Source organism: Gymnogyps californianus, chromosome 4 (assembly GCF_018139145.2).
Source record: "Gymnogyps californianus isolate 813 chromosome 4, ASM1813914v2, whole genome shotgun sequence".
Lineage (NCBI taxonomy): Eukaryota > Metazoa > Chordata > Aves > Accipitriformes > Cathartidae > Gymnogyps > Gymnogyps californianus.
The window spans coordinates 404,816-431,947 of record NC_059474.1 but is presented as its reverse complement, the minus strand read 5'-3'; the positions used below and the strand labels follow the sequence as shown (position 1 = coordinate 431,947).

Below are 27,132 nucleotides of genomic sequence, written 5' to 3'. Positions count from 1 at the left end.
TGCGAGGGCTGGGGGTCCCCGCGGGACCCACAGGACGGGCGTGCTGCCGAGCAAAGGCCCCGGGACCCTTCGCCGGGACCCCTGTGCCGGGACCCCCAGGCCAGCCGTGGGGCTCGGGCTGGGCAAACGGCGCTGCTGCCCCGTGGCCTCGGCTCTTGCAAGGTGAAGCTGTGCAAGCATGCAAACGCCAGCAAAAGCCCTAAACCGCAGCTGGCAGCCGGGACGGGCACCTCCCACAGCCCGGAGCGGCAGAGGGACAGACAGACAGACAGACAGACAGACGGGCGGGCAGATGCACATCATGCCTGGGAGCTGGCAGTCCATCTAAATACAACCCACCGCTCATCGGCCCCTCCGCAACACAGGGCTGAGCGGAGAAAATCCCTCTCCAGGCCCGGTTCGGGGCTGGTTTCACCCCCTGCAAACCGTCACGTTCAGCCGGTGGTGCCCAGAGGCCAGGGTGATGGTCGCAGGGGACACCCCAGTCCACCCTGCCACGAAGCGTGCGGGGACGCCCGGCCGCGTGTGAGCCCACCGAGTCCATCGCGTCCTCGAACGCGCGCGGGGGACCTTACCTGCGAGCTGCCCGGCGCCTTCCCCAGCCCAGGCCATGGCGGCGGGGCTGGTGGCACCCAGCACCCCGAGCTCGGCAGGGCCGGGCGCTCGCCTCGCCCTCCCCGCCCGCTGCAGGGAAGTGAAACCGCGCCGTCCCCACCACCACCGGCTACGGCGAGGGCTGAGCGCCCCGATCCAGGCTGGGCTGGCCCTGCCACGGCAGCTACCCGGGGCTCAAGGGGGAACCAAAACTCGCTCTGCCCCGGCTGGGAAGTCGCTTTGACGCAGGGAGATGCTCAGGTCCCTCCCCGCGCAGCTCTGCAGCAAACACCCCCCTCGCACGGCCTTTACACCTCCCAGGTCATCTTAAAATAAAAAATATACCGTGGTTTGAAGAGATGCCAGCTCAGCGGGAGCGTGGGCAGCTTCCTGCACCGCCGCTCTGCCCGGCGAGGAGCTCTGCCTGCATCGGGCAGCTTGCCTGGGCTGGGCAGGGAGTGCTGCTCCCGCAGGGTGCAGGCAGGAGGATGGGAACGGACCAGGGGTGCGCCCAGGAGTGGGAAGGAAGCGGCCACAGTGGGAAGCACGAGAGCACAGAGGGGTTTTGGCGACCACGCTGGTTTTATTGAGCAAGGAAAAGAGGTTTCTCACCAATTTGGGATGCCGGCGCCGAGGACCCGCAGCCCTCTGCACCCTCCCGGCAGCTAACGCTGGCCAGCCCCACCGGAGAGACCTTTGGATGGTCCGTAGAGGTTTGGGGGAGGCAAGGCTGCTCCCCAAAGCTGACCGTCCCAGCCCAGAACTGGGGGGGGGGGGTTAGAGGGCCGTGCTGGCCGGCCCCTGGCCCGGTGCCTTGGCCTCGCGCGGGTAGTACTCGGCCAGGATGCTCTCGGGGATGCGCTTCAGCAGCTGCTTGGGGAAGATGCGCAGTAGCTGCCAGCCGATGTCCAGGGACTCGAAGATGCTCCGGTTCTCGTAGGGACCTGGGAAAAGATGCAGGCAAGGGAGGTGCAGGAGCGGGGAGATGCTGGGGGTCCGGTCCAGTCCCGAAACCCCCTCCTGGCTGCAGGGCTGGGATCCGGCCGCCCGCCTCACCCTGGGTGATGAACTGCTTCTCGAACTTCTGCAGGAACTCCAGGTAGAGCAGGTCATCGGCCGAGAGCGCCTCTTCCCCCACCACCGCCTTCATCGCCTGCACGTCCTTCCCGATAGCGTAGCAGGCGTACTGCGGGATGGGCGGGCGGCCGTCAGGACAGACGGACGCTCCGTGCAACCCAGCGGGCAGGCAGAGCAGGGGGAGCAGCGCAGGTTCCCCCCCTGCCCGGCTTCGGGAGCGGCTCAGGGGAACGCCAGCCTGGTTGTGTCACCCTGCGCCTCGGGGACACCCCGAGCAGGGTCTGCATGCCCAGGCTCGGCTGGTTTGCAGGCACTTTTCAAAGCCTGCCGGTCTCCGCAGCAGCCACAGTTATATATAATTATATTATAAACAATAAGATGCTGCGGATGGAAAAAATCCGGCTTGCTGTCAGCCTGGGATTCTTGCAGCAGGACAAGCTACGGCTCTGCCCCCGCTTCGGGGCTTTGCATCCCCTGGACTTCCCAGGGTAAAGGATCCCACCCCCTTACCCCAACTCCCCCGCACGTCAGGGAGGTGCCAAATATAAGTGCTCGAGTCCATCACGGCCAAGAGCACCAAGATCTCAGCCCCAAGCAAGGGGAGGAGGGCTTTGAAGGGACAAATGATCCCGCTCTCCGTCCCCCCCATCATCGCCCAGCCCTTACCAGCTGGTTGGAGACATCCCCGTGGTCCTTCCTGGTCATGCCCTCCCCGATGGCCGACTTCATCAGGCGGGAGAGGGAGGGCAGCACGTTGATGGGGGGGTAGATCTGCAGGGCGAGAGGGATCCCCCCCCACGTTCACCTGCTGCCAGCCCTGCCGGGCACCCCGTGCAGGCAAGGGGACCGCTGCCCCCACTTTGGGCTCCCCCCCTGCCCTCGGCACCCCCCTATCCTGGTGCTCTCAGGTGGCTTCCAGCCCCACGCAATGCCGGCGGACACGGCGGTGCCGGATCCATCCCCGTTCCGCCGCGGCACGGAGCTGGGAAGGGGCAGGGGAACGAACCTGCCTGTTGTGGAGCTGCCGGTCGACGTAGATCTGCCCCTCGGTGATGAAGCCCGTCAGGTCGGGGATGGGGTGGGTGATGTCTGGGGGAAAAGCAGGGTGGTGTGAGCCCCAAAAACACATCTGGGTGCTCGGCCGGGCATGGGACGTGGCCGTGCCCCATGCTGGGGGGTGACCGGAGCAGCACGGCCCCGGGGAAGCTGCACTGGCCTGTGGTTGTGAGCAAGAGCCGGTTCCCCCATCACCAGGCAGAGAACTGCCTGTTTCGGACTCGCCTCTGTGGGCACGCACCCGTGGGCACCCCCACACCCGCGCCTGCACGCACCCCCCATGCCCCCCAAGTCTGACTGTCCCCCAACCACATCCTTTGGCTGAAACCCAGCACCCTGCTCTGGCTGGGGGGGCCCAGAGGGACGACTTGGGGCGAAAAACAACCCTAAAGCATCCCAGCAAGCTTTGCTACCCTGACGGATCCCATGAGCTCCCCCAAAACTTGTTAAAACAAAACAATTTGGCATTTCCCGGCCCTATGGTTTCCCAGTGCGGGCACAGCGGTGGCACCGCACACCCCGCGGGGACCCCTGTGTCCCCCGGGGCCGCTGACCATCGTTGGGCATGGTCAGGATGGGGATCTGCGTGATGGAGCCGTTCCTGCCCTCCACGCGCCCGGCCCGCTCGTAGATGGTGGCCAGGTCGGTGTACATGTAGCCGGGAAAGCCGCGGCGGCCGGGCACCTCCTCCCTGGCCGCTGACACCTGCGGGACCGGGGGGGGCTGGCGTTAGTGCTGGAGGGGGCGCAAGCACCCCAGGCACCCTGAGCACCCCAGGCACCCTGGGAACCCCAGCACCCTGGAACCCCAGGCACCCCAGCCATCCCAAACACCCCAAGTACCCTGGGGACCCCAGGCGTCCTGGGCACCCTGAGCACCCCAAGTACCCTCGGAACCCCAGGTATCCTGGGTACCCTGAGCACCCCAAGCACCCCAGCCATCCCAAACACCCCAAGTACCCTGGGAACCTCGGGTGTCCTGGGCACCCTGAGCACCCCAGGCACCCCGAGCACCCCAGGCATCCCAAACACCCCAAGTACCCTGGGAACCCCAAGTGTTCTGGGCACCCTGAGCACCCCAGGCACCCTGAGCACCCGAACACCCAGGCACCCCGAGCACCCCGGGACCCCAAGTGTTCTGGGCACCCTGAGCACCCCAGGCGTCCTAGGCACCCTGAGCACCCCAAGCACCCCAGGCATCCCAAACACCCCAAGTACCCTGGGGACCCCAGGCGTCCTGGGCATCCTGAGCACCCCAAGCACCCTGAGCACCCCAGGCATCCCAAACACCTCAAGTACCCTGAGAACCTCGGCTGTCCTGGGCACCCTGAGCACCCCAAGCACCCTGAGCACCCTCAGCACCCTCAGCACCCCAGGCATCCCAAACACTCCAAGTACCCTGAGAACCTCGGCTGTCCTGGGCACCCTGAGCACCCCAGGCACCCTGAGCACCCTCAGCACCCCAGGCATCCCAAACACCCCAAGTACCCTGGGAACCCCAGGCACCCTAACAGGGCAGTCCTCCCCCCCTGCCACACGGGGAGGACACAGGGGACCGGGGCGGATCCCGGGGGACACGTGCTGACCTCCCGCAGGGCCTCGGCGTAGGAGCTCATGTCCGTCAGGATCACCAGCACGTGCTTCTCGCACTGGTAGGCGAGGAACTCGGCGGTGGTCAGGGCCAGGCGGGGGGTTATGATCCGCTCGATCCTGCGAGGGAGATAGGGTGGGCACCCCCAGATCCCAATTCCGTCCCCCCCGCAGAGCATCCCCAGAGCCCGGCGGGCGCCCGCCTGGCACTGAGCCGCACAGCCTCCTTGCAGCATGCCGGGCTGTCAGCAGGGGTGACCGGGCACCCCCGGGGACCCCAGCTCTCGGGGTCCCTGAGCTGGGACCGGGTGATGGCTGGGGAGGCGGAGGGAGGCACCCGCCGCCCACCCAGGGCATCGGCTCCCAGCCACTGCGGGAAGGGACGGGGACCCCAAAAAAGCTGGCCGGGTTCGGTGCCAGCTCCCTTGCCCGTTCGCTGCCCGCTGGGCTGCCCATCGGCCCCAGCCCAGGATGGCTGCCCCAGCCCAGCCAAGGGGGGGGGTCTCCCCAGCCTCGCCGGGGGGGGTCCCCCTAGCCCAGCAGCGTGCGGGGCAGGGCACACGTGGGGGCAGTTCAGAGCGTGCCCGGCAGAGCCCAGCCTGCGCCCACCCCCCCGCACCCCTCACTGAACCACACTGAAGGCTGCTCCCCGTCCCAGCACAGGGCCAGGTTTGGGGGGCTGCCAGGAGGGCACACAGAGGAGCTCGAGGGACTCAGCACCGCGCAGGATGGTGGCCATCGTCGTCCCCCCCCCCAGCTTCTGCAGCCCCCCTCTGCTGCTCAGGGCAGGGCTCGCAGCGCCCAGGAGTGGGGCTGGCCCCTGGGGAGCAGAAGGACCCACAGACTTTGGGGTTCCCACGCACGGCAGGACCCCAGTGACCCCCAGCTGCGCCCACCACCAGCCCACGCACCCCGATCCACCCAAGACGGATCAGGTCCTCAGCGGGGGGAGAGGAGAAAGGAGAAGGAGAAGGAGAGGGAGGAGAAGGAGGAGGAGGAGAAAGGAGGAGGAGGAGGAGGAGAAAGAAGAAGAAGGAGGAGAGCAGGAGGAGAGCCCTGTGGCAGAGCCGTGGGGCTGACTCACGTGGGGTCATTGGCCAGGTTGAGGAAGAGGCACACGTTCTCCATGGAGCCGTTCTGCTCGAAGTCCGACTTGAAGAAGCGAGCCGTCTCCATGTTCACCTGCCCCCGTGGGAGGAGAGGCCGGTCAGCAGGAGCGGGGCGGCTTCACGCACGGGGAAACTGAGGCAGGAGAGGGACGAGGCAGTGCAGGGAGGTGGCGGCAAGGCTGCCTACGCGTCCTGTGCAATTTGGGCTCCCCACCGGCAGGCTTTGCCGAGGTCGGCTGGGCTGTCCTGTCCCGGGACCGACTCACCCCCATGGCAGCGAAGACGATGGCGAAGTTGTCCTCGTGGTAGTCCACCACGTCCTTGGACTTCTTCACCAGACCGGCCTGCCGGCAGATCTGGGCGGCGATCTGCAGCGGAACAGGGACAGGCGGGCAGCACGGGGCCAGCGCCCGCAGCCAAGTCCGTGTGTCCGTCCCCCCCCCGAGAGGCCACAACCCCCCTGGGACCAGGCTACGGCCCCCGCGGCACCGAGGGGCAGGGGGTGCAGGGGATGGAGAGAGGATAAATAGGAACTGGCAAAGGAGAGAGCATCCCAGCACGGGCACCAGCACCCCCAGCTGCCCACCCAGCCCGCAGGTGGGCACCCAGCCCCACGGGTTGGGGGGGGGGGAAGAGCGGGGTCTCCCCCCCGCCCCAGCCAGCCGTGCCCCCTCGCCGTGGCACAGTGCCCGTCGTGCCGAGCCCTGACTTGACCGTGGTCACCCTCCTCTGTCGCTCCCGATCTGTCAGGGCCGGTTTTTCCGTCCCATCGCATCACCGTCTGTGCCGGGGGGGGGGAGCCGGGGCGGCACTGCCCATCCACCGCGCCGGTGCGCCCGTGGATCAGGCTAGTATTTCCAGCGCCTGCTGCTCTGTCCTCCCGGCACGGCCACGCTCGTGGGGCCGTGGAGTGGTCTATGGCCCCCCACCCCACGGGCTCGGACACCCCACATCAGCCCAGATCACCTCTCCCCACCTCAGCGCAGCTCTCGGCGCGGCAGGGTTTGCCTTACCCCTCGCTGCGCAGATGGGGAAACTGAGGCACGAGGTAATGTGAGCTTCCCTTCCCCTGCATGCACCAGCCCATCACCCTGCGTGGCTGGGGGGGGGGGGTCAGGGAACACAATGGCCACCCCAAAAAGGTGGGTCTGGCCCGTCACGGCGAGCAGAGCCGAGCAGGGAGCCAGAGCACAGCAGGGAGAGGAGGAGAGATGCAGGAGACGGGCTCCAGCCCTCCCAAATCCCCCCACGCTGCCTCCTCCATCCTCCTCCTCCTCCTCTGTCTTCTGCTGGGGCTGCGCCGGGGGCTCAGCACCCCGTGGGGACCCACCTCGTTGTGGGGGAGACCGGCAGCGGAGAAGATGGGGATCTTCTGGCCCCGGGCGATGCTGTTCATCACGTCGATGGGCGAGATCCCGGTCTGGATCATCTCCTCGGGATAGATGCGGCCGTGGGGGTTGATGGGCTGGCCTGCAGGAGGAAAGGGAAATAAGGCACCTGGGGGCACCCCGAAACGGAGGAATCGCCCCAGTTGGTGCCAAAAATCAGGCATGAGCTTCTGGAGCTAAGGAAGAAGCATGCTCTTGGACCAGTGCAGCTGCCCAGCACCAGCCCTGGGGTGAGATGGGCTCACCAGGCACCACCCCTGCACCCATACCCCCACCTGAGGCACCCCAATGGGGACGGATGGACCCCCCCCGGGGAGCTGGGGTGGGGATGGCACCGTGGGACCACTCTGTCCATCAGGGCACAGCTTTATCCCCAGATGCCGGGCTGCACCCAAGACCCTCCGGCATCATCTGCGGCTGGTAAAAGGAGCCGGCAAAGCAACGCCGTGCCCAGAGCCGTCACCGTTAATGTCCAGGAAATCCTCGGCCATCACCGGGGGACCGCTGTCGATGGGTTTGGCGGAGCCGTTGAAGACCCGACCTGCAAGGAGAGAGGTGATGGGTCCCCTGCTGAACGCCCCAGCCTGGTGCAGAGCCCCGTGAGCAGGCAGCTGCCTGCCCCACGGCTGTGGGGCAGGATTTCCATCCCGCTCCCGGTCCCCTGGGACCCCCCAGGGACAGGCAGCAGTGCTTCCGAGACCGAAGGTCTGCACTGCTGCTGGGGTTTGCCTGCGAGCCCCCCCACAGCGTGCGGGGCAACCCGGGGGCTATCCTGCCCCTTGGGCAACAGCGTCCTCCTGAGTACACCCCGGCCGCGGGGAAACCCGGGCAATGGAGAGCACCCATGGGTGCCACAGGACATCCCAGCAGCCTGGGGTGCCCCAGAGGGGACGTGGGTACCGGTGCTGGGTGTCTGGGGGTGAGGAGCAGAGGATTTTGCACCCAGGGTGGCTGTAGGCACCCCCAGCCTCGGAGGTCCCGCAGCCCCCCATGCCGGGGGACGAGGTGTTCCCATGTCACTGCATGGGGCGGGCAGGGAGCGTGTCACCCAAGGGCTGGGTGACACCACAGCCCCTGGGGCAGGAAGATGCCAGCACATGGGACCAGGTCCCCAGAGACCTCCCCATGCCATCCAAGCCACCCTCCATCACCTCCCCCTTGGGGTGCCCAGCTCCTGTGTAGGTGGGGTGACACCGAGGACCCCCCCATACCAGCCCCAGGGTGGGGTACAAGGCTCCCAGAGAGCCGCTGCATCGCTCAGTCTCATCGACCGGTTCCAAGCCGTGGGATCGATAGCGGTGAAGCCGGCGTGCCGGCCACGCCGCACCCCCCCCCACACCCCCCCGGCACCCCGCCTGCCGCTGCCGCCCCTATGGGACTTTCTTCTGGTCCCCGACGGGGCCGGGGAAGCATCGCCGTTGTCAGAGCAGATCAAGCTGACGGCGGGGCCGGGGCGCGGGAGCACCGAGCATGAAAGGTCAGTAACCTTGGCGCTCGCTGGGCACCCACGTCTCGCCGGCGCGCAGCCGCTTAATTCAGCGCCGCGGCGCAAAGAGCGGCAGAGGGGAGGGAAGGGACAATGCAGCCGAGTACCTGGGGGACCCCAGCTGAGTTTGGGGGGGGGAGGAAGGGGAACCCCCTCCCTGAGCCGGGGCAGGGAGGCTTGGGGGAGCAGCGAGGACAGCCTGGGATGCACTCTGCGCACTCCTGCCCGGCCCCTGTCCCCTCCCGGGGGACTCATGCCTGGACCCTACATGGGGGGACAGGGGGACTCTGCCTGGGAAAGGAGCGGGGGGCTCCCGCCCCGCTGCCGGGGAGCCGGGACCTGTCCGGCCATCACCGCGCGCTGCCGTCACCGCGCTCGACACCTGCCCCCTCCCAGCCAGGCTGCCCTTTACCGCTGCCCTTTGCAGGCAGGGCTCTGGCCGGGTTTCACGCTGCCGGCAGAGACGGGAAGGAGATTGCAGGAGACACTCGGCCCCCGATACCGTGCGTCAGCCGAGGTCCCTCCGCCGGCACCCCGAGCAACCGTCGTCACCGGCTGTGACCCCTGCGAGCCCCCGGGGCTGTTTTGGGGGCTGTAGGACCCTCAAGAGCCTCTAATATGGCTGGGGGGGGGGGGGGGGGGGCCAAGGGCCCAGGGCTGAGCTTGAACGGCCTCAGGAGAGGCTGCTTGGGGCCATGGGGGTCTGCCAGCACCCAGTTCTGCCCAGGCGGGTGTCCCCGTGGGGACAGGGGTGGCCGGTCCCCCTGCGCATCTTCACAGCCTGGCCACATCTCAGGGCTCAGCACGGACGGTGAAGATGCTGTGCAGCCCCCAGCTCTCCTAAGGCCGAGGTAATGAGAGTGCTAACGGCACGACCGTGGGCTGGAGTTTGCCTATCCTGACCCGGGCAACCTTCTCCCAGTCCAGACCAGGCTTCTTCTCCTGGGATAACTGGGCAGAGTGGGCTCAAGGGGACTTTTTAGCCCTGTACAAGGGGGACCGTCACCATCTCTCCATGCTGCATGCGACCCTCCCGGGACCGGAGAGCGTGCCCAGGGATGTGCTCAGCCCCTGGGCAGCAGCAGAGCTAAACCCCAGGACCCCAACACCCTCAAACTGCCTGTCCCCTCCCCGGCTGCCTGCGCCTGGGTTACCCCACCATCCGTGTACCGAGATGTGTCAGGGCTCAGTGGCGGGCTGGGCTTACCCAGCATGTCCTCAGAAACCGGGGTCCGGAGGATGTCCCCGGTAAACTCACAGGAGGTCTTCTTGGCGTCGATCCCAGATGTTCCTTCAAACACCTGCGGAGACCCCGGGGCAAGAGGCGAGCGGGTGGCAATTAGCGGGGATTAACGGGTGCAGAGGGTCGGGGGGGGGGCTCGGGGGCAGCCGGGCTCTCTGTGGGGAGGTGACGTGATCCGCGCTCACCCGAAAAACTCGTCAGGGAGAGGTGATAAAAGAGGGGGAGAGACCCCGGGGTTAAGAAAACTCCCTTCTGAGGGGCTTCGGCTCGGGGCGGGGGGGAGCAGGGGAAGGGGGGAACCACGCTCTCGTTAATGCAACGAGCATGGCAGAGGGGCCTCGGGCAGGGCAGGGAAACCAAAGGCATTTTGATCGGTATAATATTTGACACCATTTGTATTAATTAACCTCCAGATCGCTGCTTTAATTAGAGCCGTGTGGCCCCTGGGAGAAGGGCCGGCTTGGGAAAGCCGGGAGCACCCACTGGCGGGGATGCCGGCAGGCACGAGGGCAGGTGATGGCCGCAGCACCCGGGTGCGTGGAGGTACGTGCAGGTCAGCCCCCGCCAAAGCTGCTTCTGCAAAAGGCTCCTTTTTTTTTTTGTCCTTCCCCCCCCCTTTTTTTTTCCTCCCAAGGCTGACTCCCTAATAGGATTAAAAGGCCGCTGCAGAGGTCCGGGCGGCATTAGAGGAGCGAGGTTTGGCGGCTCGCCAGCCCGAACTCGGCCAGGTCGGCCGTGCAGCCCCCCAAGCCCTGGGCTGGCTGATTAGGGGGGGGACCCAAGCCGGAGAGGACCCGGGCTAATTGGGCAGGACAGCCCCAAACGGCCCCGGTGCTCGCGGTGAAACCCCACTGCTTGGCTGCTCTGGTTTGGAGGGGGGGGGGCAGCCTGCCCGCTCCGGGCACCCCGGGAACCCGCTGCCTGCCCCAGTGCCAGCCCCACAGAGGGCTGGTGGCTGTGGGGTGACGGCAGGAGGGCGGTTAATGTTTTCCTGCTGGGATGGAGCGGGAGGCAGCCCAGGGAGGTCAGCGGGGAGGATGTGGGGATGACACCAGTGTCACTGGTCCTGCAGCCTGGGAGAGCCGGGACAAGAGCCCGGCAGGCTCGGCTGGAGGGGGACAGAGCCCCCGGACAGAGCCCCAGGCCACGCAGCACCCACGCATCCCCCGTCCCGCCACGTCCCCGCCGCGCTGGGCTCACCTGGACGATGGCTTTGGAGCCCATCACCTCCAGGACCTGCCCGCTGCGGCTGGTGCCGTTGGGCAGCATGAAGTTCACGATCTCGGCGTACTGGGCAAACTGGGCAAACAAGGTCAAGGTGAGACGGGTTGGGGGGGGGCTCCTCTCCCCCACCCCAGACCACCCCTTGCAGCCCCTGCCTGCCAGCCCTGCCTGCACAGGCCTGTCTGCCAGCGCTGCCTCAGTTTCCCCTCCTGTGGTCAGGGGGGGTTCGTGCTCCCTGCAGCCACTGAACACCGCGGGGGGGGGGCCATTCAGCAGCTGATGCCAACAGGCAGCACCCACCATGCCAGGCAGGCGCAGGCAGAACCGCCAGCCCAGGCAGGAGGAGGAGTCGGGGGGAAGGTGCTGCCTGCCCCTGCCCCATCCCGGAGCGTGCTTCAGGCTGTGGCACTGCTCTGTGCCTCAGTTTCCCCAACATTGCAGGGTGCCCCCGCTTCCCCCAAGGGTGCTCTCGGGCTCCCCACAGCCTGACAACTAACAAATACAAACCCCTTTCCCCACCAGAAGCAGACAGAGCCATCACCTCCATAAAGCAACGTCTCTGAGAGCCTGCCAAAGCGCATCCACAGCCCCGGATAAACCCCTTGGAGTTGGTGGCACCCCTCGGGGACCCCCCACTGCTAGACCCTGTGGGACAGAGCAGCCCGGGGCTGCCCGTGCTGCTCGAGACCCCAGGGAGCTGCCGGATCCCCTGTAATCCCCCCTGAGCTGTGGAAGGTTAAGTCGGGGATCACGCTGCCACCACCTCGCATCGGCCAGAGGAGCGAGCGGGACCCAGCACCCACGGGGGGCAAGGGCCGCAGCCCCCCAGGGACACCAACCGACCTCCCCGGACCCCCACCCAGCCGGGACCCCTGGGGCAGATGGAGGGGACTTTTCTGTAGCCCCTTGGCTGAGGGACACATCCTGCTCTGGGGACAACATCCAAGGGGGTTTGCTCTGCGAGTGTGCCTGCCCAGCTCTGCCTGCCCAGCACACTCTGTGCTCTCTTCCATCTCCTCCTCCTCCTCCTCCTCCACCTCCTCCTCTTCCTCCTCCTCCTCCTCGCTCCCAGCCACCGGGGCTGGCTCCGGCACTGTGAACTTTGGACTTTAATTCTTCCGTAAAGACCTTTGCATAAAGGACAACAAAGCGAAGGAAACACCCGCCACGGTCTGGCTCTTTAATTGAGCTTATTAATTTCCATCCTGCCGGGCTGGGCGTGAAAGGGGCCATAGAAACGAGCCACCGGCCAACAAAGCCCCTCGGAGGGTCCCGGCTGGCCGGGCCATGCGGGGATGCCGAGAAGCCCGGCGCCCACCCAAGTGACCCCAGCCCCTGCTCCAGGAGCAGGGACAGGCAGGGTGCCACCAAGGTGCCACTCGGTGCTGGAGGGACGGGCTGAGCTGGGGTTCGTGCTGTGGTCTCGCTCAGACTGGGCTCCCGGATGGAGCCGAGCGTGGGTAGGGGCACAGGGGACAGGGGACAGGAGCCGGAGCTCGGGCAGGGGCTCAGGGGACAGGGGACAGGAGCTCGGGCAGAGGCACAGGGGACAGGAGCCGGAACTCGGGCAGGGGCTCAGGGGACAGGAGCTCGGGCAGGGGCTCAGGGGACAGGGGACAGGAGCCGGAGCTCGGGCAGGGGCTCAGGGGACAGGGGACAGGAGCTCGGGCAGGAGCACAGGGGACAGGAGACTGGGGCTGGAGCTTGGGCAGGGGCACAGGGGACAGGGGACTGGAGCTTGGGCAGGGGGACAGGGGACAGGGGACTGGAGCCAGAGCTCGGGCAGGGGCTCAGGGGACAGGAGCTCGGGCAGGGGCACAAGGGACAGGGGACTGGAGCTGGAGCTCGGGCAGGGGCACAGGGGACGGGGGACAGGGGACTGGAGCTGGAGCTTGGGCAGGGGCTCAGGGGACAGGGGACTGGAGCCAGAGCTCGGGCAGGGGCTCAGGGACAGGGGACAGGAGCTCGGGCAGGGGCACAGGGGACAGGGGACCGGAGCTGGAGCTTGGGCAGGGGCACAGGGGACGGGGGACAGGGGACTGGAGCTGGAGCTTGGGCAGGGGCTCAGGGGACAGGAGCTCAGGCAGGGGCACAGGGGACAGGGGACTGGAGCTGGAGCTTGGGCAGGGGCACAGGGGACGGGGGACAGCAGGTGCCTGGGTGCAGGGGGACATGGGGCGCACACAGGGTGCCCAGGCAGAGCGCACACACGGCCACCCGTACGCTCACACGCGTCCCCGTGCCTGCACACACGCCAGCACGCACACTTGCAGGCCCACACGCGTGTGCAGGCTGGCACACGGGCTCTGCTGCCGGCCGCGTCCAGAGGAGGGAGCTCGGAGCTGGCTGACAGACCCCAGAGAGGAGGGGACAGCCCAGGGGACAGGGGACAGGCTCCCCCATTGCACCCTCCCCGCCTGGGAGGGGGGCTGGCAGCCAGGCCCGGGCAGGGACAGCACGGTGGTCCCCGCACAGTCCAAAGTGACACCGTCGAGGGGTCCCTTCGTCACCCACCGGCAGACGGGCTCCTACCTTCACGTTGTCCAGCACCACCAAGGGCCCGTTGACACCGCACACCGTCTTGTAGGCTGGGGAGGAAGGACACATCGTCAGCCTCCGGAGCTGGGGATGCTCCCACCCCGCTCCCGGCATCGCCACCCCCAAAACCGCGGGCGCCGGGGGGCCGCAGCCTCGGCAGGGCAGGATCCGTCCCCCACCCCAGCGCCAACCATTCCTGCTACCCCATTCCTTATCCCAGCTACGGACCAAGCGACTGGCGGCTGCTAAACTGGAGACCCAGAACATCCGTCCTGCAGGAAATGTCGCTTTCGCTAAATTAATTTCATTTCAGTTCATATAAAACATTTAAATAGAAAAAAAAGAAGTGCAGAAAGGAAGGATGTTTAAAGCCAGGAGCACAGTGGCAGCAGCAGCCTGCCCCGGCCAGCAAACTGAAAGACTTTCTGCAAGTCAATATTTTCCTTTTCCAAGCACAGTTTTTCATTACACCGAGACTTTGCTTTAAGAAAAGCAAAAACAAAAAACAAAAAACCCCTTTTTCTGGAATAAAATATATTAACAAGGCGCAAGAGCCACATCCCGCCCAGGCAGAGAGGGGCTTGGGGCCATGGGCAGCACAGATGGGGGGGGCAGTTTTCACCCCAAAACGGGCCATCACCCCCCACCTTCTCCCACTGCAGGACCCCCCCGCTTCACCCGGGGAGACCCTGGTGCCTTCCTCATCCCCACCCAGACCGCGAGGGACACTGCTTCGCACCCCCCCACCGCCGTCCCCCACCAAACGCTGCCTGCAGCACAACTAAGGCAGGATTAGCTCCGTGTCCCCCCCGCCGCTGCCGCCGCGGCATGGCTCTGCTCCACGGTGGCTTCCCGCCATCGTGCCCGGTGACAGCGCAGCAGCCGGCCCAGCCCCGGGGGATGCTTCGCCTTCCCGAGGTGCCCCCACACGCTGGGCAGGGATGCCACAACCGGGGATGCCACCACGACCGGCAGTTTTCAGACCCAGGACGAGCGATGTCCCCCCCCTGTCCCCCAGGTTCCCTAGCTCAAACACCCCCACCCCACACCCCGAGCAGCACCAGGAGAGCTCCCCAGCCTTGGGTAACCCCATCCCGGTGGCACAGCTACCCCGGTAAGGTGGCACCACAGCCCGGTGACCTGCTGGCCACTCCAGTAGCTCCTGCAGGTCCCAGCTCCCTTCCCAGCAGGGCATCCCCATCTCGCCAGGCTTCTCCCCATCCACCCCACCTCCACGGCAGCCTCTGCCCCATTCACTCCAGCAGATCCTCCACCATCCCAGCCCCACCGTTGCAGAGCAGCCCGCACGCCCTGCCAGCTCACCCTCCGAAAACCATGGCTACAGGCAGAGACAGCAGCCCAGGCGCCGTGCGATGGGCACAGCCCTGCCATCTCCCACTGCCCTTCTGCCTTCCCTTGCCTTCAGCCAGCAGCACATCAGCAGAGCTGCCCTCACCCCATGGCAGCCCGGGAGGTCACCCCTTGTCCCCAGGGGAGACCCCAGGATGGACAACCCCAGCGGGATGCTGCCAACGAGCTTTCAGGGCCACCGCCGCCAAGGCGAGGTCCAAGCACCCTGCCTGGTCCTGCCTGCAAGGTGGCACGGCCTGGCTGCCACGGCGTGCTAGCCTGGGACCCCGCGGTTAAGGATGAGACCTCAGGGTGCCAGGGACTCGCACGGTGCCGCATTCGGGCGAGGAAATGAGGGTGCCGGGGATGTGATTTCTCCAAAGTGACTACGAAGACCCCGGGGATAACCGTGGGGCAGGGAGGCACCTGGGACGTTACGCACGAGGGTGACAGATGGGGATGAACCGGTGTCGGAGCCCAGGGAGAGGAGGCAGGTCCCCGAGGCCGGGGAGAGCGAGGGTCAGGAGCAGCTTCCCAGGCGAGTGCAGGTGCTGGGGAACTGATCCGGCTCTAAGCCGCTCCTTGATCATTTTACCGATGTGTCAAACGCCGTAACGCCTGCCATGGCAGGGCCTGGCTTCGCTGACCCCGCCAGGCCCTTTCATCCCTCTGTCCTCTCTTCTCACACCGGGTTCTCTGATTTACTCATGATCCTAATAGGATTGGAGAGGCCGGGCCAGTTGGCAAGCTCGCCGGCCTCCCTCCCACCGGCCGCGGGGATGGGTGGTCCACACCACGGCAGCGGGATGCGCGGCCCTGCGCCGCAGCATCCCAGTCGCCCTTCTGGTGATGCCGGCACCGGCGCAGGCGGGCGGGTGCAGGAGCCGGCCCTGCACGAGTGCTCAGCAGCCCAGCCAGACCAGCTCCGACAAATTCATTTCTTGGGGACGGGTCCCGTTTGCCCCTCGCTAGCTGCATCCCATGTCGGGGAGCACCCATCCCTGGCCACCCCACAGCCCAGCGCGGGTCACCTCCCACGGCACAACCAGGCCCCCAGCGTCCCCCTTCCCTCACCTGGCTCGTGCCCCGGCGAGGACGCTGGTGGTGCCGGTAATCCCTGCCATTTTTGCAATTAGCCTTCTCTCCGTTACCCAATTACGCCCAGTTCCTGCTGGTCGCCCATTCAGCAGCCTGGGGGGCTGGCACGCTGGGAGCCGGCTCTCTGCCGCCAACCTCCCCGCCTTTTGTCTCCTTTATTCCCAAAGTGACCATTCTGCCTTTTATTTCCCCTTCCAACTCCTTCACAAATATCCGCCGCCGCCGCCTCGCCTGCTTCCCTTCCCCCGGGAGGTTTTGTTGGGCTCTTTTCTTCTCTCCCCACGTCCCCTCCGCAGCCCCAGCTCTTGGGGAGCCACCCACGTGGGACAGGGCCACAGGGCTCATCCCTCTCCCCCCAGTACGGTGGTCTCCAGCCCAGCCCGATGGCTGCCATCCCCTCGGGACCCTCCTGGCTTCCCTTCCACTGCACTGGGCCGTCTTCTCCCACCGAGGGCATCAGACGCTCTGGCAGCACCGTTTGGTGCCCTGTGGCTGTGACACTGGATCATCGGCCAAGCTCTCTGCCCACCCATCCATCCATCCACCCACCCACCCAGCTCTGCATCCTCCCATTGACGCATCCTCCCATCGATGCATCCATCCACCCATCCAGCTCTGCATCCTCCCATCGATGTATCCATCCATCCATCTTTAAATAACATATATACATATATTTGCCCTCCAGCTGTCACTCAGGGAGGGAAGCACTATTCCTCTCATTTCCTCATGGGGAAACTGAGGCAGGGAAGGCTCCCCAGCCCAGACCCACGGGGGTCCCCGGCAGCGCAAGGTCTCAGCGCTGGCTTTCCCTCAGGCTCCTCTCCAACCGCACCAACCTGTTTGGAGAGGAGCTGCCCTCTGCTGTCACCGCATCCCCTCCTTCCCCCACCATGACTCTGTTTTGGGGGTGGGTTGTGGGGTGACGGCAACACCACCAGCATCTCCAGGACAGAGGGAGAAATGTAACCCAAGGGTCTGGGCTTGGCCACACACAGCCCTGCAACGTCACCTCCAACTCTGGTGACGACGATCCGGGCTCGCTCTCGGAGTCACGGCATGGTGGAGGTGGGCAGGGACCTCTAAAGATCTTCTGGTCCAAGCTCTGCTCGAGCAGGGTCACCTAGAGCTGCTCCCAGGGCCCTGGATGGGGGGGGGAGGTTTTGAAGATCTCCAGAGATGGAGGGTCCACAGCCCCGGCAGCCTGGCCCGGCGCTCGGCCACCTTCCCAGCGAGAAAAGGCTTTTTGGAGACCGGGCCTCCAGAGGATGGACAGAGGGACAAGCCAGACTTGGTCATGGAGAAAAGAACAGGGCGGGGGTGATAAAAAAATGTTGCTCCACGATGCCCTGTTCTTCACCGTTTCCGCTGAAAAGCCCGTCGCAAAACTCACAGGGGCTCCGCCTCGCCAGCCACCCTGGGGGATTCCCTTTGGCTTTGGCTTGCCGTTCCGTGCCGAAGCAAAGCGACGCCCCAGACAATGCTACGAAAAAATTAATCTCACGCAAAGGATTTTTCTGCAAAAATTTCTCATTTTCTACCCAGGAACCCGCAGCTCCCAGCTTCGCCCCCCAGCCCCTGCCTGCCCCAAACCCGGCCAGCCCCGGCCGCTGCGGCAAAGCCGGAGCCAGTGCCGGAGCTGCCCTGCCCGGCACTTGTTGCATCGCTCCAGCCCCCTCACCCATGCCCACCTCTGCAGTGCAAAGGGCTCTATCGCGACAGAGAAGGAAATCACGACAGTAATGCCAAGTGGCAACCCACCAAAGGGGCTGGAGGGACGGAGGAGGAGGAGGAGGAGAGGGACGGGGAGGGACGGGGCAGAGGAGGGGGAGCCCCTGCTACCGGAAAGCACTAATTCAGATAATTAAGACGTTGAGCTGTTATGAACAAGCGGGGGGGAGGAGCGGCGGGGTGGGTGGGCTGCGGCAGCCGGCCGGGCTGGGAGGCTGCCGGGGGGCACGGCCGGGGAGCAAGCGGGGGGTGCGGGAGGCAGGGGGAGAGGGGCCAAGAGAAAAGAAAAAGTCTTTCAACCTGGTCTTTCCACACCCCCAGCCCCAAATTCACAGCTCCTGTCAGATGCAATCTCCGTTAGCCCTGACACTCACGCACTACTAACCACCGCGGCGGCCGGAGGGGGGGAAAAGGGCCCCCGGTGACAAAGAGGACCCGACCCAACTACACCCGCTGCTAATTGCTCCCACTCACCCGCCCTGCCCTCCCCAGCCCCCTGCCCCTGCCCGGCCATCGCTGCCGGCTCCCCCCCGGCCCGACACACGCCTTAGGGCTCTGCTCCAAAGTGCGCCGGGGGCTCGCTCCCGACCTCCGGAAGGGCCGGTGGTCCCCAGGACCTGCCGTCTGCCGCGGCGAGGGGACGGATGCAGCCGTGGCAAGGGGACGGATGCAGCCGCGGCGAGGGGATGGCTGCAGCCGCGGCGAGGGGATGGCTGCAGCCGCGGCGAGGGATGGCTGCAGCCGCGGCGAGAGGATGGCTGCAGCCGCGGCCCCATCCTCCTCCAGCCCCGGCCACGGCGTGGAGGCTGGCAAAAAACTGCCGAGGGGATTACCTTCTCCGCGGAAGTGATCGAGGCTGATTTTGGACAAATTTGTCCTGCAAAGAGCCGCCGTCGCCTGCCCGGCGATGGTCGCCTCGGCCTCTAGGATGGGGCGTGCAGCGAGTGATGCTCATCCCCGTTCACCGCCCGAGGGGCTTTGCACATCCCCTACCCCAAATTACAGACCCAGGGTTTCTACGCAGCCGTCGGAGCCTCCGACACCCTCTCCCATCTTCTGCCCCACATGCGGGCTGAAGGGGAACCGAGCTGGAGCAAAGATAGGAAACGGCACTGATAAATAGCCCCAAAATCCCCAAAACTCTCTCCCCTCCAGCCCAGAGCAAGGACAGGGATGAAGAGGTGTCCCACCAGGTCTGGAGCCGGTCCGGAGCCTCCCTGGGACACCAGGATGGGTCTCCGGTGGCCCCCAGCTCACACCCGGCAGGCGCAGGGTGGGGGTCCCACTGTGCTGCCCCATGCCTGGCACCCCACGGCGATGGGCAGCGGACACCCCGTGGGGAAAAGGGGTCTGGGTTTGCTGAGCACGAGGCACAGGGTGGCCGTGGGCTGCTCCGGACCGGGCTGGATGCATCCTGCATCCCCCTCCAGATGCCATTCACCATTTCATCACGTGCATGCCTAGTTTTTAACCAAAATGCTGGGCCATGCCGACGCTTGAGGTGCCGCAGCCCAGCTCCCGGCACGGGGCATGAATCCGACCCCGACGGCGACTTTGAGCTCAAAATCCCACTCAGCCCTACCCATCCTCAGCACCGGAGCCACCGTGTTGACCCATCCTCCAGGCACGGCAAGATCCGCCCGGACGCACCTCGCCGAGCTCCCCCCCCGCCCCGGCCAAGAGCCGGCATCACCCGGCGGCCTCATCCTGCACTGGGTGGCGAGCGCGGCAGCCCAGGGCCATCCTGGGATTTTTCCGACAGTCCCTAAGTGACCGCTTTCCCCCTCCGCCGCAACCTGCCCATTGTGCCATGTGTCACTTTGTGCCGCGCTGTCAACCCCACCGGCCTGTCCCAGCCCGGCAGAGCCGGTGAAAAGCCCGGCGGGTGGTCACACTCTATGCCACTAATTAGGGCCCGGCGGGCGAGGGTTCCCATACACACCTGCACGTCATGTGAGGAAAGGCAAAGAATGGCAGGGCCAGCCGAGCGTGAACCAAACAAGCAAAAAAAAATTAAAAAAAAAAAAAAAAAAATTGCTGGGCTTGCGGTCGCATTTTCTAGCAGACAAAACAGGGCTGAGGCGGGGGGGGGGCAGGCGGTGAGGAGCGGAGCTGCCGGACCCCGGCCCCCGGGCGAGCGATGCAGGCACCAGCTGGGCTGAGGGCTTTCGAAAGGCTGAGGGGAGGAGATGGTCCCGAGAGGAAAGGAGAAGTGATGGAGAATGGAGCTGTGGGGCTGGGGGATCCTGCCACGCCGTGGGGCGGAGGATCTCACCCCGGCGGGATGGACCGTGGGGTGCTGGGGATGCTGGCACTGGGGTGGGAGGAGGGATGGCTCCTGCAGCCGGAGGCTGGAGCACAGGGAACAGGCACAACCAGCCTGCCCGGGCTCGGCCAGCAGCAGGACGTGGGCACGCAACGGCTGCAGCCCCCAGGAACCCACCAGCCCCCTCGCCAGCCCCACGAACGCATGGCGGCCGCCATCTCCTATCATCACACCAAGGATGTCAGCCCAGCTCTGCTTCCGAGCGGTCTGGCAGCTCCAGCGCAGAGGGCAAGGGGCTCCCGGCATCTTCCCCGGGTCATCCACCACCCTCCCGTCTGCGCTGCCGGGATGCCGCGGCAGCAGCGCCGGGGAGGGGGTGAGGTGCTGGCAGAGCTGGTTAGTTGTGAGGTGGGAAAAGAGCCGCAGGAGCCGCAAGCCCAGCTCTCCATCGCCAGCAACCTCCCTCTGCCGAGGGACAGGCAGCCCGTGTGCGTATATACATGAAAAAAATCCAATTTCCCTTGGGAAATGGGCATAAGGGGCTCACGCCTTCCGCGGGCTCCTCCACCTGAAATGGAATTCAACTTGCTGGGCAAGGCAGGGAATATTAAGGGTAGGTAAACCAAAGAGACCGGACAATTTCATGCTCCTCCATCCTACGACTCGGTGCTGAGCCCCACAAGCCCCTCGCTCCTCCCTGAGCCCCCACGGCTCCCACACAGAGGCTGGGGGACCCGGGCTGGGTGCACAGCCCGACGCAGCCCCACGAGGCTCAGCACCCAACTCCTGCCCAGCAGCAGGCCCCAAGGAGACACGTATCGGGGTGCCCAGGGCTTGGGGATCTCCCTGGTTCCTCTCCATCTGCTTCCCATGTCCCCAGCGGCAACGCCGTGTCCCAAACCCCACCAGCCACAGCTCCCAAAGGCACCGGTCCCCTGCCTGGGGCCAGCCCAGCGCTGGCACCATGCCCGGACCCAGCGCCGAGTCCCAGCAGGAGACGAGCGTCACGGCTAACGGGGCAGGTCAGGACATGGCAGAGGAGAAGCCGTGTCTCACCAAACTCCCCTTGCCGGGCTGCGATCGCACGGCACAGCCGCTGTGTCACTGGGCTTGCTGCCAGCACCTCCTGCTTCCTCCGTCCGTCCGTCCATCCCTCCCTCCCCTTGCAGCCCAGCCCTCGAGCCGCTCTCAGGCTGTGTTTACGCCGTGGGGGCCATGCCAGGCTGTGGGGCAGGGCATGGGGCACCCCACTCTGCCCAAGCAGCCACCGAGCCCACGTGCGGGCAGCGACGTCGTTCGCTGGGTTGTTTTTCGTGAAGATGGGGCAAGCCAAAGGCCAGGAGGTGATAAGTGCTTCTTCCACTCGCTTGTGCTAATGGATTCGCAGCGCTGGGAAGCAGCTGCTAATACCTCTCCCGCCTCTCAGGAGAGCCGGCCCCAGCAGAGCAGTGCAGGCAGCGCTCTGCCTGCTCCTGCCAGCCAGCCCTGCTTGCCCGGCCCCCCGGTTCCCCCCAGCTCCGGGTACTGGGCTGTGGGTCAGGGTGCTGGGCTGTAACTGGGAATCATGTAGCTGCTCCTGCGCACGGTGCCACGCTGGGATCCCACGCCGGGACCCCACACCGGGACCCCGGGTGCCCCATGCAGCTGGGCACCCAGCCATGGGGCTGGGGAGAGGCTGTGGCATCGCCGTGGGGCACGTGGGGTGGGAAGCCGGCACGGTGGCACATACCAGAGACCTCCCTGGCACAGGGACAGTGGACACCCCAGGAAATACCCACAGCGTGCAGACACCCGTCCCACCCAGACCTGCCACGCTGCACCCACATGGCGTGGCACCGTCCAGAAGCTCAGTTGCCCTCAGCCCCACACTGCCTCTTCCCCCGTGCTGGGGGGGGGGGGCTCCCCCAGACCCCTCCAAATGTCACCCTCAGGTACACCCCCCAGCTCTCCCACATTGCTGGGGTCCCTCCTCCTGGCTCCCACCCTTGCCTTCACCCTGCAGCATAATTTCAGAGCAGTCCCAAGGGCTCCCACCCGCTCCGGGACCCACCTCTCCAGCTCCCCCCGGCACGCGGGGCTGCAGAGCATCGGCTTGTTATAGTCCTGTGCTCCTCACACCCACCTCTGCCACCTCTCTCTGCCGTAACGGGTGACGGGACACCCGGGGCAGGACTTAGTCCCAGCCTGGATGTGGCTGCTGGGGTGTCTGGCTTTGCAGAGCCAGCCTGGCAAAGCTGGCGCTGCTCGTACAGCTTCGGGGGTGAAGCGATTGGGGGGGGGGGGCAAAACACGGCTTCCTCTAAAATAAAGTACTTGCCTGCAGTCATGGCAGGCAGGAAGAAACTTGAAAATGGGCATTTTTTTTGCCTCGAAAAGCCAGGAAGAGCGCAGGAGCCACGTGCCAGGATGCTGGATGGAGACGGGTCCAGCTGAGAGCTCCAGGGAGGGGAAAGCCCACGGAGACCCCATGGGAGCTCGGCCACAGGCTGCGCCCGGGGAGGACAGCCCACCACCCCATGGGTGCCAGCTGGGGCCCGCCGCCATGCCAGCCCTCGGTCCCTGCCCCATCCCCTCCCGCCTGGGGCAGAGAGGCTGTGCAGAGGCTTGTTGGGGGGTGCACCCCTCGAGGCCGGGACCCTCCGGGCAAGCGATGGGCACGGCTGCTCTTCCAACCCAGCAAACTGTCTCCCATGGGTGCACAAAGGAGCAGCTGCAGCAGCGAGAGCCAGGGCCTGCAGGATCCGGCCAGGGGAGGGTAGGACCTGCCTCTAACGCGACGAGAAACAGCCTTGGCTCCCTGCGGACCCCCTCCCTGCCACCCAGTGCCCCTCCTCGAGCCAAGGGCTGGCTCTCACCCAGCGTGAACTGGGCAGAAGTCACCCATGGGTGGCTGCTCCCAGCTCCCTGTTGACAGCAAACACAGGCGGGTGGCCGGGCAGAGCCGGCTGTGCTCAGCCGTGCCGGGAGGGTGCAGCCGGGACCGTGCCAGCCCGGAGCTGCCCGGCTTGGGGCGAGGGAGGTGACAGCAAAGCTCCCTCCAGCCGTCCTGACCCGGGAGCGAAGGCACAAAGGTCGCAGCAAACGTCCTTGGTGCCTCTGAGCCTGCAGTGCTCGGGGCCGGGGTGCTGGGGGGAGTCACAGCCCACCCCTGGATGTGGGGCTGGCGTGACGCCGAGGTCGGGGTGGCCTGGGGGTGCAGCCTGGGGTGGGGGTTTGAGGGTGCCAGTGTCGAGCCAGCAGCCCAGCGCTGCCCACAGGACCCATGGGGTGCTGCGAGCGGGGCGCCGGGGGGGCGGACAGAGCTGCAGCACCCATGGGCGCAGCACAGGGGAGACCCGCACGGCGCAGTATGCAGTCCTGCCAGTACAGACACACAGACGGACACGGCCGTCCTTACAGGCTCCGGCACGTGAGAGGCCACGGGAAACACCGCATTCGGCAAACACCTGCCTGGCAAGTCCCTCGTCCCCGTTCCGCCGGGACGCGGCACACGGTGCCTCCCTGCACGGCTGCGTGCCCAGGCTGCGCCCCGGGCTCCCCGCACGCATGGCTGACCCCGAGGACACCTCAGCAGGGCCCGCGCCCGTGCACAGGAGCACCGCACCATTTCGGGGCCGGAAAGAGGGTGACGCTGGGGCGGTGGACACCCGGAGAGGACCCGGAGCAGCAACAGAGGCGGGTGGTCCTTCCTTCCCTCCCACATCTCAAGGGAGGAGGGGGCTGTTGACCCAATTTGGCCACCCCTGCGGTGGGTCAGTACGGGCTCCATCACCTGGAGGGACACCCAGTGCACCCCAGCGCCACTGCGGGATCAGCCACAGCCCGGCACGGCACCCCATAGCCCTCGGGGGGGCCGTGACACCTCCCCAGCCCCTGCAGCCCCCCAGGAGACGGATGACAGACCCCCCCCAGCCCCACGACAGTCCCCAGGCCCTCCCGAGAGACACCCACGCAGCCCCTGTGCTCCCTCTGAAGGTCTCGGCAGCGAAGGCAGGACCCCTGCCTGCAAGCAGGGAGCACGGAGGGCCACCAGAGCCCGGATCCCTGCCTGCCCCAGTGCCACCCACCCCGTCCCTGCCACCCCGGGGTACCCATCGCGACCCCCAGCTCGGGGACAGAGGGGAGGGGAGGGGAGGGGTGCCCCCCCCAGCACTCACTCAGCCTGGGGCTGCCGCTGTAGTCGCGGGTGACGGCCAGGGCCTGCTCCCGGGCGGCGGGCAGCGCTGCCGCCGCTGCCTGCACCCTCGTGGCGGCCATGGCCGGGGCTGGAGCCGGGCAGGACGCGGGGCGGGCGGCAGCGCTCCGGCCTTTATAACCCCCCCGGCCCCCCCGCACCGGCCCGAGCCGGTCCCGGCCCGTCGGGGACCTCCCCGCCCGCAGCCCGGTGTTGGCTGTAAACAGGGTGAGGGAGCGGCGGAGCGGCGGACCGGCCCCCCCCGCCTTAGCCCCTCACCCGGGCGGCGGGGCGGGGGGTAAAGGGGTGGGGGGGGCTAAACCTAAAGGTAGTGGGCAAGGGTAGGGTTAGGAGTAAGGGGGGGGGTAAAGGGGGAATTTGGGGCAGCATCAGGGGCAGGGGGAGGGCTGGGGATAGTTTTGGGGTTATGGGTCCAGGTAGGGGTGAGGGGTCTGCACACCCCCCCCACCCGCTGTGGGTGCCTGTGTGGAAGCAGGGCAGGGCTGGGATCAGGGCCGGGGGGGGGGGGGGGGGTTGTGTCGGGTGTGGTGGGTGGTCGTATGGCATCTGGGGGAGGGGGGCTGTGCCCCGGGCAGCCCTGTGCCTGCTGGGGAAGGGGGGTGAGTGTTGGGGGGGGGTGTAGTGGAGGTATCTCTGAGTGTGCATGCTCGGGGGGGGCTCTGGCGATGCAGGGAGGTCGGGGAGAGCAGGCAGCGACAGCCTTCAAAATGCCTCCCTGCAAAGCCACCCGCTAAAGGCTGCTGGCACCCCGAGAGCTGGGGTGCAGAGGGGCTCAGCCGCCGGTCCCGAAGGCGATGGAGGAGGAGGAGGAGGAGGCAGGCAGGAGGCAGGACATAACTTTTATTAACCATTAGAAACCATAAGAAACCACATTATTCATTAAAGTTTTACATCCAGTACTTTTTTTTTTTAACCTTTTTTTTTTTAACTTCTTTTTTTTTTTTTTTTCCCCCCAGTTGTACAAGTCCGGAGGAGCTGCTGGAGGCGAGTGGAGTGGGGTGGGCTGGGGGCGAGCCGGCTTCCCCATGGCACCTTCCTAACCACCCCCGGGACAGCTTCGCCGAGGGCGTTTGCTTTGGGAGAAGAGACTTGGGAGAAGCAGCAGCTTTGGATCGGTTTTGGGGCCTTTCTGAAAGCAGCATTTGGGTTTAAATTTGCAGAAAGGGCTTGCCATTTCGCTGCAGAGCAGCCCGTGGCCTCCCTGCCTGGCTTTCCACCTCTCCCTCTGGCTGCGGAGCAGCGGGAGGAGGATGCAGGAGACCCATGAGGATGCCCCGAGCTGGGCAAACACACTGGGGACCACTCCGCCCCCCAAAAACTCCCAGGCTTTGGGGGCTCCTTCGAAAATAAAACTGGACTTTGCTTTCTCTGAAATGCCCCAAAACCTCCTCCACCCACGAAGGTGCAAGGGGGTGGGTTCTCCATCAAACTGGACCGAGGTTCTCCCAGTGAGCCCAGGGTGGGAGGAACGGGGTCCAATAACCTCAGCCGCTCCCAGGGAGAAGAAGGAAAACCAAAGCAAAACAAGTCCCGGGGGAGGTTTGCAGGCAGGGTTCCCCCATCTCGGCGTAGCCGGGTGGGCACGGCTTCCCCGCTGCCTGCTCTGCCCGCCTCGGCTCGCTGTCTTTAAATACCACATTTGCAGACGGGGGAAGGATGAAGAACGGCGACATAAATATAAATTAAGTGATGAGGGGAAGGGAGAAGGTCGTCGTTCTGTCAAAATCCAAAACCTCAGTCAAACACGGCGTCGGGGTGTTGGGGTTTGAGCACCCCGGGGCACCAGGAGGATCCGGCAAATCCCACATTTAGGGAGAGGTACGGAGGTGTTGGCAGCGAGCTGTGGTCTGAGCCGGGCCGGGAGAGGGAAGCTCGTCACCGTGAACCAAACTCTGTCCCTGCTTTCTGCATCCCTGGGCAAAGCCTGCCTCAGTTTCCCCACCTAAGGGCTCGCTCCCATAAAGTGCTCCAGATGTGAGGTGATCAATAAATACTATTTCATAGAAACGCTTGATTTAAAGGAAAAATAAAAATCACCGAAACCTTTTCATAAAATCATTTATTTTAAATATTTCCCTGCAAAATCCCGGGAACACGCGGGCTAGTGGCTGGGTCCCCCGTAGGGACCAGTCCCTACAGAGCAGCCGCCGGGCGGGGGGCTGCAGCCCACGCAGCGATGCTCGGCCCGGGCCAGGCTGGGGGGTTGCTCAGTGGTAATTATTGTTCTTATACATGAAACCGCAGCGGGAGGATGCAGGAGACCCTCGGTTTGGGGGTGGGGGGGGGGGGACACGAGCCCCATGGCAGCTTCTGGGCGCTGGGAGGGGCTCAGGGCATCACCCCGCTCCTGCCACAGCGATGGCCCTGCAGGGTGTCCTGCCAGGGCTGTGCTACCAGAGCATCCTGCCACCGCGATGCCACCGCAGGGTACCCTGCCACGGCGATGCCGCCGCAGGGTGCGATGCCACCGCAGGGTACCCTGCCACGGCGATGCCGCCGCAGGGTGCGATGCCACCACAGGGTACCCTGCCACGGTGATGCTACCACTGAGCATCCTGCCACGGCGATGCCACCTGCAGGGTACCCTGCCACGGCGATGCCGCCACAGGGTGCGATGCCACCGCAGGGTACCCTGCCACGGCGATGCTACCGCTGAGCATCCTGCCACGGCGATGCCACCGCTGAGCATCCTGCCACGGCAATGCCACCACAGGGTACCCTGCCACGGCGATGCCACCGCAGAGCATCCTGCCAAGGTGATGGCACCGCAGGGTACCCTGCCACGGCGATGCCACCGCAGGGTGCCCCGCCATGGCGATGCCACCACAGAGCATCCTGCCAAGGCGATGCTCTCACCACAGAAGTCCCAGACTCTGCCCAGCACAGACCTCCCTCAGCAGATGCCAGGGGGGCCGTGCTGCCCCTTTCCCCAAGGGCCACCTCTCGTTTTTGCCACCGGCGAGGCTCCAAGCCCACCAGCAACCTTATGGAGCTCATCCCCCCCGCAACATCCCCAAGCCATGCCCTGCCCAAGAACGCCCACCTGAGGCCGAATCCTGCCCCGTGGGAAGCCATCGTCACCCTCTGGGATCCGGGTGCGAGGTGGGAAGAGCAGCTGAGGCTGCCCGAGGGTCAGGGCAGGGCCCTGCCTTCGCAGGCAGCGGGTGCTCAGCACCTCTCAGGGCTGGACC

General features: G+C 66.0%; 1 protein-coding gene across 1 annotated transcript; it reads right to left on the bottom strand.

Annotated features, from left to right (window-relative positions):
• Positions 1-1,167: 1,167 nt before the first annotated feature.
• ATP6V1B1 (ATPase H+ transporting V1 subunit B1) lies at positions 1,168-24,003 on the bottom strand. The gene is made up of 14 exons (XM_050895465.1): positions 23,904-24,003; positions 13,299-13,354; positions 10,743-10,841; positions 9,507-9,600; positions 7,277-7,354; positions 6,756-6,895; positions 5,692-5,793; positions 5,401-5,498; positions 4,313-4,436; positions 3,282-3,432; positions 2,678-2,760; positions 2,338-2,442; positions 1,651-1,780; positions 1,168-1,538 (listed from the first exon to the last, which is right to left on the bottom strand). Exons 1-14 carry the CDS (start codon positions 24,001-24,003, stop codon positions 1,372-1,374), a joined length of 1,527 nt encoding a protein of 508 aa, XP_050751422.1. The 3' UTR covers positions 1,168-1,371.
• Between the last annotated feature and the right edge of the window lie 3,129 nt (positions 24,004-27,132).

What these genes read in the sequence shown, in the direction of transcription:
- ATP6V1B1 (XM_050895465.1), bottom strand. Translation starts at nt 24,003, where the DNA reads ATGGCCGCCACGAGGGTGCAGGCAGCGGCGGCAGCGCTGCCCGCCGCC. An exon ending in GGTTTCTGAGGACATGCTGG is followed by an intron (nt 7,355 to 9,506) that starts GTAAGCCCAGCC and finishes CTCTCCTTGCAG; the next exon opens with GTCGGGTCTTCAACGGCTCC. An exon ending in GAAGCAGTTCATCACCCAGG is followed by an intron (nt 1,539 to 1,650) that starts GTGAGGCGGGCG and finishes ATCTTTTCCCAG; the next exon opens with GTCCCTACGAGAACCGGAGC.